The sequence below is a fragment of the Mytilus edulis genome, chromosome 7, assembly GCF_963676685.1.
Source record: "Mytilus edulis chromosome 7, xbMytEdul2.2, whole genome shotgun sequence".
NCBI lineage: Eukaryota > Metazoa > Mollusca > Bivalvia > Mytilida > Mytilidae > Mytilus > Mytilus edulis.
Genome location: NC_092350.1, coordinates 46,753,787 through 46,767,334, shown reverse-complemented (window position 1 = coordinate 46,767,334; position 13,548 = coordinate 46,753,787). Strand labels below are relative to the sequence as shown.

Sequence of the window (13,548 nt, the reverse complement as noted above, 5' to 3'; positions counted from 1 at the left end):
GAACATATATGTGGTCAATTGTGACACAGATATGCCAACAACAACAAAAACACAAAAAAAACCTGGCCAACCAAATCATGGTGGTAACTCAGTTATTTACTTGGTAACTCTCGAGTCAGTTACATATCGAAGGCAACTAGAGTTCTGACTTTTACCTAAATCATAAAATAAATCTGAATAAGTACGTTGCATAAAATAACAGGATTGGAATATTTGTCAATTTGCCGACTCTTAACACAGTTTTAACTTACTATAGGAATAAGAGACGAGGGATAATAGTAAGAGAAAATTAAAAACTCAGTCAGGAAGATAGTCTGTGCCAGTAGCTCAATCGCTTCAGCTCACCTACCACGTCACAAAACTAAAGTAGGAAACAAAGATATATAACCGCAACAGTTGCCCTAATTTTTTTAGACAAGGACCCCATATTCTTTAAAGCAGTAGCTACAAACTCCATGCATAGCTAGATGTCAAAATTAATTATTAAATGCGCAACCACTCATTCGATTATTCTAGGATTTTGATTAGAATGAAAAAAATTAAAGTGGATTCGTGGCTTCTATTTTGTCTAAGAATACGTGATGAGAACCGAATGAAAAAGCGTTACAGAGTGTATATAGTTCAATGTATGTAAGAATTAGCTTCAGGTGTTTCTATTTTCCACGAGATATGGGAAATTTTAAAGTCGCAAAGTAAGCCTCAGTGAGGTGATAAGTTCTTTTTATTTCCCAGAGGTAAAACGCCTTTTAGGTTCTGCAGTATAATTGAGTAATTCAACAACAACAATTGGATAAAATCTTTGAAAATGACTTTTTTTATATAGAAAACGGTACTATTGATAGACTCTAAGCAATATTAGCCTAATAATATATTATAAAAAAACTTATTTGTAAAAAATAAGTGTCTGCATGATGACCAAGAAAATAAATCAGAAAATCACAGCCCGGTTACAACAGTTAATGCATGTCGGCGAATCAGTCTAAGAGCGCTGGCTCCTCAGAATCAAGTCAAACATCCCTGAACACTTCGATATACAACGATGGCAATTATAAATGCATATAAACTGATATGAATCTACGATATAACTATCTGTTGTTCAATCCCAAACTTAAAATCACAGCTTCCCTCTATATCAATAAACACTGTCCGTCCCTCGGTCTTTAAATCTGGTATAGTTTTATCATCTAAAAGAACGTCTTTCATATCTCCTGTGAATACCATTAAATATTTGTCATTGTCCCTCCTACTGTAGAAATTCACTACAACTGTTCCACGTATGGCGGCACGAGATTTGAATGTGTATCCACATTGCTTTTCTTTGATATGAATTTCAGCTGTCAGATTTGAATGTTCTGGGACTGTAAGTGTCCCTTCACTTGACCATGTCAATGTTTTCTGGTTAGTGGTCTCTCTACCATTGACCACCTCATATCCTCTAGAATATCCTATTGAAGCCTTTGCTATTTCCTCTGGTGCTCCTATTTCTAAACCCATATTTAAACTTGTCGTGTAGCCCTTTGACAAGGTACTTTTACATTCCGCAACTGTCTGGCGCTCGGCTTTCAGAGAATGAGTCTGCGGACTAGCACTTTGATTTTCGAAGACCGACCTAAATATAACATTCGATTCAAAATGTGCGTTCCCTGTCTGGGAATATGTCGGCTGTTCTGTTACAAAAGACACTCCAGACCAGTCAAAAATTAAATTCAATTCTTTTCGTTTCTTTGGAAATCCTTTCTTTCTACTGCTCATATATAAATCCCATGCTTGTTTTTCAACGATTTCTTCTAAATCTATTATTTGATCATCCATAGCCACCTAAAACACAATATAATAACATTAGTAATTAAAAAATAGTTTCTAAAATTATTAGAACTTAAAGTGATCTTAAAACATCACAGTGACTATAAAAAATAATAATATAACGTCAATCGAACTTTTATCTTTGACTCCAAAGAACATAAATCTGACATCTTCGCCAATTATGCTTGCATATGTATGACCCTCATGTATTACTGAAATATGTTTAAATACTAAAGGTATTTCCATTTTTGTCAAATATTCGATTTCTCAAACAAAACTGGATGCCATTTAAGAAATTTGGTGGTGGTAGCATGGATAGTTTCTGTTCATTGACCATTATCTGTACTCTTACAATTTTATAAATTGTATTGTATGTTGATTTGTCACTATCTTTTTAAATTTATTTGTTTGTGTCAATGGGTTGCTGTCTTGTCTACATTCATTCCCTTATCATGCCAAGAAATCCTCGCTAAAAATTCCGGTCGACCCCTTACGGCAGTCATTAGTAGCTAAAGATTTGATTTCATTCAAGAAATTAATGTATGACCTTCGTGTACGTGTCGCTTAGAACACGGCCATATACCAAATGGTCAAAATTAATCATCCATGTAATTTGCTCTATGGGGTGTTAGCAGAATTTCAACGGAGGCAACTTCTTGGCATGTAAACGTATACGGATTTTTTTTTATTACTGAAAGCAAAGGGGTTAGACAAATTCATTGACCCAATATATAGAAGTGATTTAAATATGGTTTACACATATTATAGATATTTCATTTTAATGTAATGTATCAAAAGAATAAAAATAGCAAAAAGGCGTACGCCAAAAGTTTCGTCACCGTACACGAAGAAATAAAACCCTAATCGCTTACTGGAGAAATATGCTAAAAGTTTTGCCCCTATGCTGTCCTTTAGCTATTTGTTTCCTCTTGTAACAATTTACCAACAATTTTACACATTATATTCCATATCTTTTTTTATTCATGCCGTATAAAAATGAATAAAAGGTAAATAATGCATTTAAACGCCCAGCCTGTCCTCTTTCTGGGATATTGGTGAGTGGGATTTGCGTTTTTTATGGGACGTTTACGCTTTTTTAACTGGATATTTGCATTTAAGGGCTCAATTTTTAAGACATTTACATTTTTTAGATGAAAAATGCATTTCCGCTTTATCTACATAGGAATAATGATACTATATTTCCCCTAAGAGGTTGAAGTGACACTGTAGAAAAAGGGGACGGACTGTATACTGACTTAAGGGACATGTAAAACTCGTGAGCCGAAGACAAACAGTTAACGCCCAGTATAATGAATAAACTTAACTTTGAACGTATAAATTCACGGTTCCCGTTTTTATCATTTTATTTTGATTTTTTTTTGAAAGATCAGATGTCAGTCATATCGACCACAAAGATTGATGTAATCGATCAACTTAATGGATTATCGTGATTTCATATTGACAGACATGAAATAAATATATCAATAACTGATTACATAGGGTCCAATACACCGAAAATATAAATTAAATTTAAATGTTTTTAAATGATATCAGGTACATAATAACAACTCTATTAATATTCTAGTATATGTAATTATTACTTTTTGCCCTTTGTGATTCATATTATTCATATTAATTGAAATGTCTTATATGGGCCATGTAATCTGATATTTTTTTTAATACAACCTACAAAATCGTTGTTAACTGTACTATACATTATTTCATAAAAGAAAACAAAAACAAAGTTTTCAGAACCAAGTTTTTTCTAAAGAAGCTCAGTGCCAAGGACTTTCATTCACTTTTACTGCATGCATGCATAGCTGCCTGTACTAAATTTTCATTTTTAATAAAGAATTTTCTATAAATTAATATCAAATTTAATTTACAAAACGTGAAGAAAAAAATGTAGGAAATGTGTAAAAGTCTATTATTTGGCGATCAGCTAGCTGTGCTTTAAAATCAAGATCAAAGTTAACGTTTATAATACACATTTGAGGAAGTTCGTTTTGACTATAGTTTTCTTTTTGAAAGGTCACGTTCGCTATTTTGAACAATAGGAATGAAAATAAATTTCGTTCATAATAACACGAATTAGAACCAAACCATATAATCAACTCATTCATCGATGAAGTAGGTACATTTTGGAATGTGTAGCTATATATCTATTACAAAGAAACCTATTGACAACATAAACTTGTCCTTATTTATATATATTTAAACGACAAAAGGCACAATTTAACAAGTATTTATTTTAAATCCACACTGATTTTGAACATATTTATGAAGAAACATTCGAACAATGAAATAAATACCTTTAAAGTTAACACAAATGAATAGTTGTCGTTAAGTAAATATAAGTTCTTTTAGCGTTAAGACTATGGTGTGCCTGCTGCCAAATTCAATCCGAAGGCCGTGCAGGATGATGCAAAAGCGAGCATCACCAAATTGTTATGCCCCTTTTGGAAGTGTTTTTTTAGCATCCCTATCTGTCTATATATACACCAACTTGTTTGGTCAAAAACTATAACATATTTTGATTTCTATTCTCTTTTCCGCCAACTCTTATGGCATCAGTTAGGTCATTCTAGCTAAGATGAGCCTCCTTGTTGGGTTTTTCATTACGTAATAAATTGGCCGTATTCCTTCTTTCTTTTCCTGATGTTATGGAAGAATCATAATGATTCGAAAGGTTTTTCATCGTCATTTTCTCTTCGATCGAATAGATTTACATGCAACGGAAAACAACCAAGGTTGGACGACTGTTATTATAGCTTTGTCAAGCGACATATGCAATTAACATCAATTTTCTAAATGTCAGAATGGTATTTCACTGTTTGTACAGTATCCGTTTATTATGATGTCCATTTATCACATTATAAATGATTAAAACGACGAAACTATTTGCAGAAAATAAATAATTTATTGTTCTGCACACGGAAGTTCGTGAGGTTACGACAGGGAAAAGGATTACTAATTGCGAAGATCTAAAAAAAAATAGTAAACAGCCACGATATTTGCAGAATATAGGATATCACAATGATTTTTCATTTTATTTTATGCATAATTTTGTATGAAATGAAAACAGGTGTAGCCTATAGTATTTACACTGCGGACACACAAATGGTTAAAGGTTCATCATGATTGTGTGTGTATGTCTAAAAAAGAATGCTAGCTATGCTCGAAAATTGCAGCTTAGAGACTTAATGTATTACTCTTCTTTTCGTTTTATTCCCTGCGTTTATGTTTTTTTTGGACAAAATAAGATGAGTCGTCAATCGATTCTTATTTTCTATTTGTTGGACAAAGAGAAGATGCGATTCCAGAGTTTTAAAACAAGGGAGGAAATTTAAGGATTCAAGTGGAAAAGGGGGAATAATCTGCTTAGTTTTTGCCGATTTGTTACGTTATTGAAATAAATCCATAGAAATCTTTAGACACCTCCTCTCTGGATGCGCCAATAACGCAATTGAATATTATTTAGGATGTCATTGTGCCCACCAAAATGTCGAAGAATCTGAAACGTGTGTCTTGGACCATTAGATATCAAATAAATCCCATGCATAGTGACTAATAGAAGGTCCAGCTTGGTAAAAGGTTATAAGCACAATGAAGCAAGAAGTTAAAAAAAAATTTGCTATTTTATTTATTGCAAAAATAAGTAAATTTCATTCAGACAAACTTCAATAGAATTATATTTTCGATGTCAACTCGGTTTAGGTACTTAAATCAATAAACGTATATAATGTTCCGTTGCACTGACGGAAATAACGAGTGTTTTTAGTTTAGAGTTACTGTAATAATTATAGTATAATTCATGTAAATTGCACCGCGTGTTTTATATTCTACAAATTCTGTTTGTTGATTCATATAAATTATCATTTGTTAAGATAAAGAAATTGTTTTTAGATGTCAGATCCCTGGCGGGATACTAGATCAATAATTCAAATTTGCCATTCCATAAGCTCTGGGATTTCTTTTGCATTACACTCCAATAGTTTTATGCATATTTCATGTATTTATCAGAAATGAGCGACTGGAAACCGATTCATTTATAAACAATCATACTTCCTTGTATTTGTAATAATAACACGAAATGAACATTTTTGAAAACGTGTTGAGTCAAACACGGTAAAGCAAACATTCTTCAAGTGCATTTCATATAAGATTTAAAAATTGAAAGCAATATATTTAGTGCATGCATGCGTATTTGCATCCCTATGTCACGCCGTTTAACTGTTATTGAAGCCAGTATTTACATATTTGTACATGTTGTATACATGTATTTTCAATTCAATTCAAGGTTATTTTTTTTAAGTTTCACCACTCAACAAGTATATTCACTATACACAATTATAACTTATGTTTAAAAAAATTCCCTATTTAAAATTAGATATTCTATTCAGAAAAATGAGAATATTTATCATTTCTAAACAAATTCTCTTTTATCAAATTGAAGTAAGATTTTAAGGCGTTTCATTGATGAATTACATAAGTGATTTCTTAAAGATTGAATACATATAGACGGATACGTCTTTATATATATTAAATAGCTGCAATATAAAAACTTCATTGTGGATAGACATATACAGAGTAAGTGACAAGTCTAGGCATAAAACAGTGGTAAATATCAAAATATGTACATTAAGGTGTCAATAAGAACATGAAAACACCCTCGATCTACCATCCTTATTCAACTGACAGATAAATTCAACCATCAACGTCTACGGTTTTACACCATAAAAAAAAACATGTCAGGGTATTATTACAAGTAAAGGATTAGAGATGTCAACACAATTTTTCATATTTGCACTCCTTTTTAGGGACAACTAAATTTAATGGAATACACCAAAATTCAGCCGTACTTTATCATTAGCCTTCTACATAGTAAAAAAAGTGGCAAAAGAGTAGAACTGTTCAGAGAGCACTTTTGTAAAAGTTTACTGAATTGTTCAGTCTATGAGAGTATGTAACTATAGCCAAAACATTGCCGGTGTGAAGGTTTTTGGGGGTTATATCCTTTTTGTAATGTTCTTTGTGTAAGCCGAGTCTTTATAATCTGTGTAGTACTATAACACAATATATGCCAAAGAAAGCGAGTTTGCTGCTAATACAAAGTAATTTTAAGATGGTATAAAAGTTGCAAAAGGCACGTCTCCTATTATTTTTTGTTGAGAAAGAACCAAAGACTTAGCATGTGTCTTTTGAAATACATGCAGCAACATCATGATGCAGTTATGAAAAAAGCCATACCACCACATATGAAACAGAAAAATGGTAGATGTAAAAAGCACGTCCTGGTGGTCTTTTATGATGATACTCTTGAGCTATAGATTTAACATGTGTCTTTAGAATATATGCATCATAATGCACTTCTGATAAAAGTCAAAACACCAAAATGGAACAGTAATAAGCATGTCTTGGCAGGTTTTTTTTTATGTTGAAAATCTTCAATGAGGAAGAGACTTTACATGTGCCTTTTGAATACATGCATCATGATGTAGTTCTGAAAAAAGCCATACCACCACATATGAAACAGTGAATTGGTAGATGCACAAGAGGTAAAAAGCACGTCTTGGTAGTTTTTTATGACGAGAATCTCGAGCTAGTGATTTAGAATGTATTTTTTTTAAAGCCATAGCACCACAGATGCAACCGTTAAATGGTAATTGAAATCCAGAAACAGTTTGATATGTAATGATTTATCTCAAATGAAAACAATGTGCAGAAGACTGATATATGTTATTTGCACCTGACAGTATTTACTCTGAAAACTTACTAAGTCTTAAGGTGGATTTGCCATTAATCTTTTCTGAATCTATAATTTTCTTTTTGTAGCAATAAATCTGTTTTGATAGAGATATTTAACACACTGTATGTTTATTTTAGAAATAATGATGAGTTGTGTATTCTTTTTAATGACTGTGGAAGTATACACTTCAAAGTATTTCCTGTACATTTGTAGCCATCTGTTTCGTAACAGATAAATGTACATGTAATGAGTTAAAATCGTGTTGTCTAAAATGTGTGTAGACTTTTTCGTTCGTATCTTCAACTAATACAATGAATTATGATCTTGCGAAATTTTCAATTGATAAAGAGAAAAAAATCCAACAAGATTGAAAAATGGGAATAGGCGCGACTACTACTAGTACCTAAAAGTTAAGGTGCATTATTGGTGCATTTATCCATTCCCTTTTGCAACAGTACAATTCTTATTTCGAGTTGGAATCTTTTAAGATGCTAATTTAAACATATTTTTTTTTAGAATAGAGTTAAAACAAAAGATATGAAAAAATACCCACTAAGGCAGTGTATCCATGGTATCATGGTAAATTCTTCATACCAATCAGTTTCATGACTTCATTCGGATTTATATTGAAATTGCTGCCAAAATGTTATTTTCTTTATTTACTACAATTTCAATGAAAAAAGATAGAAAGCCCATGAATGGGAACCAAATTCACGTTCATCCGGAGATAAACAATACTTTAAGTTAGGTAATACACTTTTTCAATCAAAAATATGAACTACTTCATTGTCCGTTTTACATACGTTATTGGAGGAGTATGTATAAAATATTTGTTTTACAGGTTGGTTCAAATATTGATAAAGTTTTTACATATTTAATAACTTTGAAACATCAATAGCCGATTTTGCTATCATTAGTTGAATACAAATATGAATCATTTTGAAATGTTTCGTTTCAAAATGGAAGTTTCTCCGCCATCATGAATAAATTTCATCCACTAGACTTAAAAAATTGAACATAATTTTTTTTCATCAAATAAAGCAGAACATAGAACTAGTTTTTCTTATGTGGGAGACATACATTGTATACCAAACTTGATTAAAAAAAACCCAATGCAATTGAAAATTTAACAAAAAACAATTGAAAAGATACAACAAAGTCAAACTATTCGAATGTTGAACATTTAACTATAAAACATAGCAAATTTCGTTACAAATCTGAAATAAAACGACAATTTAATATCAACAAAAACAAGCTCTTACCGTTCGACAAATGTCCTTGTTTTTATCCTGAAAATATCAATACAGTTTTTCCGGAGTACACAAATTACATGAATTATGAATAAATGATACCTGACGAAAAGAAGCAATATGATTGGATGTTACAGCGCACATGACCAAAACCACTTATCATTTCCTACAGCTGATTGACTTTACTAATAAGGCTTATTTATTACTTATACATAATTGATAGTTTTTGTATAAACTGTGACAAAAGCAGCTGTTGCAATGGTTATGAAGACAGTGTTTCTTTTATATATTTGTAAGACAATACATTTATATCTATATATATTATGTTGCATATCATCTAAGAATATATAAATAAAGAGACGAACAATCATAATATATAAATATAATATGATTGCATTTGAGACAACTATCCATAGTTCAAATGAAGTGGATGTAAGCAAAAAAAGGCAGCCGGGAATACAAAAAAAAAAGATATGGTATGATTGCTATTGAATCAACTTTCCATCAGAGTTGAAGCGAGTGGATGTAAGCAATTCATGATAGGCAACTGTATGGCCTTCAACAATGAGACAATTATCATACAATCTGCTTAAAAAGGGTCTCTACATGGAAAATGCGGCTGAACATTTATGAGAATAGTATTCTAATGTCAAAATATTATGTCTCAGATTCCTCTAGCAAAATCTCTAGGCAACCCAGCACAGAGGATACCTAACTATAGAATAATGATCGTGTAAATTAGCACACACAAGAGACTTCGTAACAAATAAAGTACCATCACAGCTTTTAGTTGATATGTTTATTTAAAACTAGTAAGGTTTTCTGTTAAGAACTGAAGTGTAGTTATAAAGCTTTTAAATCAAATAAATTATAGATTGAAAATTTCAACTTTGCAAGCTGAACTGGTTCTGTCACTGAGTTTTTTCCAGGAAAACAAATTTCTACTATATAATGTTGTTTCGTTCAAACTTATTATAGAATTAACAAAACTGCTCAAATAAAAAAATCAGGACGAATGGCAAACTCCAAATAATAAATGACCAACTGTGTTTCAGAATCATGTGAGACATGCTCGGAATATTGAAATATATATATAGTGAGATTTCATGCAACTGCAAGAATTAAAAAAGAAAAGTAAGATGAAAAGATACGATCATATCGTTATAAAAAAGTAACTTTTCTTGTCTATCACATAAAGGAACTAAAAGCTACAACATATTGCAGTTCTTATGAAGAACTATATTAAGATATAATGCATCTATATGTTATTCGGAAAATTAGAAATTCTGCTTATATATGAAAAAGATGTGGTGTGATTGCCAATGAGACAACTCTTCATAAGAGACCAAATAACATATAAACCAACATCTAGAGTTCACCGCACGGCCTTCAACATTAACCAAAGACTATACCGCATAGTCATGCAGTTTTAAACGGCCCAGAAATAACAAACGTAAACAAATTCAAACGAGAAAATTAACGGTCTCATTTATGTACAAAAATGAACGAAAAACAAATATGTAGCACAGCAACAAACAACACCCACTGAATTACAGGCTCCTGATTTGGCTTGTATTTTGTTGACACAGGTTTTAAAATTAACTGAGCAATGTAGTATTTGAGAAGTTCCCCTCTGGTTAAATAAACAATAAGTATATTATATAGAAACTTTAAACAAAAAGTAATGACGAACTATTAGTCTGTGCATCTCATTCGTTGTGACAAAGCGATGTTTCGAAACCGGAATATGATTTTCTCTTTTGACAGTTTCTTAACATCTAAAACCACCAACTATTATAAATGTGTTACAAGCAAATCGTCCATAGCTAAATCGGTTTGGTAAAATCGATGAGAATTGAGTTGCAATACAGAATTTAGCAATTAAACCGATATTTAATTGGTTTTCATATTTTTGGATCAAAATAGCCTCTTTGTAGTAGACTTGTATAACCAAATTTACCATATTTTTGTCTCATCTTTTGTATTAATCTCATAATATCTTGAATGTCACCTCAATGGACTATGATTGAGGCTGGGTTCTAACTCCTCACTGCACTGTATACATGTCGTACCTTTTTAAGTTTGACCAAGCCAGTGGTGCATGTTATGAGCTCCCATGTCTGAGACCAGCATGCTATCATGAGCTAGACCACCAGTCCAAGACAGAGTCTAGACTACAGACATTCTCTCCTGACAATGACCGAAATTTACCATTATATCATTTGAGCAAATTTTTCTTTTTGTCATCTACTAGTATATATATATTTAAGATTTAATACCAATTAAACATTCTAGGAGCCTGTAATTCAATGATTGTCGTTTGTTTATGTGTTTTTTTTCGTTCATTTTTTGTACATAAATAAGGCATTAGTTTTCTCTTTTGAATTGCTTTTCATTATCATTTCGGGGCCTTTTATAGCTGACTATGCGTTATGGGCTTTGCTCATTGTTGAAAGCCGTACGGTGACTTATAGTTGTTGATTTTGTGTCATTTTGGTCCCTTGTGGAGAGTTGTCTCATTAGCAATCATATCACGTCTTCTTTTTTTTAGTCAAGGACAAAAGGGTCCATTTAATCATCTTTCTCTAGTTCCAATCAACTATGGTATTAGAGAAGGAAGTTACTTTAATATTTCTGAAGAAGGTGCTGAGATAGCATTCCGGTGCTTTGCTTTTGCGCCAAAAAATAAAACCTTTTATTTGCGCCAATATTACAGGTACTAGTAAATAGTATAAAAATAGTATTTTTTGTGTTTTTCCCCCCAAAAGACTTTCAATAATCATGAAAGGCAGTTTTTGTATTCATCATTATAAAACATAAAACATAAACATAAAAGAAAGCACTATACACTGGAGTAAAACTTGTAAACCGGACGGTATTGATGTATTCAGGTCTTGTAATTTCGCGTCTTATGTGCATAGATTGTTCGTTTTTGTCTTTCATGTTCCGTCTCTCTCTCTTTTAATATATACCAGCTTTGATAATTGTTGGTATGACTATAAATTTTCACTCCTGTTCTCGTACCACGAGCAACAAAATTTATTTAGATATTTTGTAAAAGATATTTCCGTTCTTCATTACTGTACTCATACCACATCTTCTTATAGATATAGTAAATACTATATATGTCTAAACCTTACTGACTCTCAGTTTTGTATCAGAAATGAGTATGAATTCATCCAATTATCCAGGGTGGATACTCTGTAGAAATAAATTATTGATTGCCATGTTAAGACAACTCTCCACAAGAGACCAAAATGACACAGATATTAACAACTATAGGTCACCGGCCTTATTTATGTAAAAAAAAAAAATGAACGAAAAACAAATATGTAACACATAAACAAACGACAACCACTGAATTACAGGCTCCTTACTTAAATAAATGTTCATAACATACTAAATGTATGTTCATATTGAAATTGATAGAAAACCAAAAATTGGGAACTTTGGAAATAAAGGTGGAGGGTAAAAAAACATTTTCCTGTCCCCAATAACCTATGACTTATGATACTTTTGCTGAAATTCTCCAGTCATTCTGCATTTTACAAAATTCTTCCAACAACACTTTGCATACTTTAAACTACGCTCTGTATGCCCGCGATTTCGCGGGTGTGTTCTAGTAAGTTTTGAAAATCAGTAAACAACTATTCATTTTGATATATATCTCATCTACCTGTCTTGTATAAAGTATAGTTCTTATCACATACACATATTATTATCCTGATATACATGTGATATTTGCTGATGGACATCCACCTTTATTATAAAAATCTATAAATTTTTAAAGAGTTGTAAAACAAAGTAGGGTTATACCCCTTTAATATGTCCTTGCTCTTATATGCATGTTATATTTGCTGCTGGTCATAAAGCTCCACCATCACTATTTAATTTATCTATGATAAAATGTTGTAATACAAAGTAGGATTCATATAACTTTATTAACATGGTCTTATCTTTATAAGCATGTTATATTTGCTGATGGATGTTCAACCCCATCCATGTCACACAAAGTAGGATTAATATCACATTGACATGTTTTTGTCCTGAAATGCTTGTAATATTTGCTGCTGGACATGACATTCCTTCTATCATCCTCTATCAATAAGTGTTGTAATACAAAGTAGGGTTTGGGCTTGACTTTCATATGATGAAGACATAATCTTTAATCAGATTAATTTAAAGTCTGGAGCTGGCATGTCAGTAACTGCTAGTAGTCATAAGTTAATACAATGTATATGAATCCTCGTCATTTTGCTTACTTTCTTTTGTTACCTTTTCTGACATTCGAATCAGTCTTCTTTTAAACTGAGTTTTACTACGTTTATTCTACATTGGTTAGAGGTATTAGGCGAGTGTTGAGATCTCACAAATCATGTTTAACCCTGCAACATTTTTGTGCCTGTTCCGAGTCGGTGAAATCTGGCATTTGTTAGTCTTGAATGTTTTTTAAATTTTAGTTGATTTATATTTTTTGGAGTTAAGTATGACATCCATTTTCACAGAACTAGTACCGATTTTGTTTAGGGTCCAGCTAAAGCCCGCTTCGTCTGTTTTGTGCCCTTTGGTCAGGCGGTTGTCTTTTTGACACATTCCCCATTTCCATTCTCAATTTTAATAATACCACATTTACATGTTTTGGTCACGATTAGCATGTAATACTTTCTGCTGGACAGACAACTTCATTCACCATCAGCATCATCCTCTAATAAGAAGTGACGTATCAAATAAACAAATTTTACATCA

The 13,548-nt window shown here is 31.9% G+C and overlaps 1 protein-coding gene across 1 annotated transcript; it reads right to left on the bottom strand.

The window, feature by feature from the left end:
* Positions 1-791: 791 nt before the first annotated feature.
* Positions 792-8,932, bottom strand: LOC139481622 (uncharacterized). Its single transcript, XM_071265058.1, has 2 exons — positions 8,815-8,932; positions 792-1,818 (listed from the first exon to the last, which is right to left on the bottom strand). The coding sequence occupies exon 2, from the start codon at positions 1,810-1,812 to the stop codon at positions 1,075-1,077; it is 738 nt and encodes a 245-aa protein (XP_071121159.1). The 5' UTR covers positions 1,813-1,818; positions 8,815-8,932; the 3' UTR covers positions 792-1,074.
* Between the last annotated feature and the right edge of the window lie 4,616 nt (positions 8,933-13,548).

Coding starts and splice junctions, on each gene's coding strand:
- LOC139481622 (XM_071265058.1), bottom strand. CDS start 1,812: ATGGATGATCAAATAATAGATTTAGAAGAAATCGTTGAAAAACAAGCA.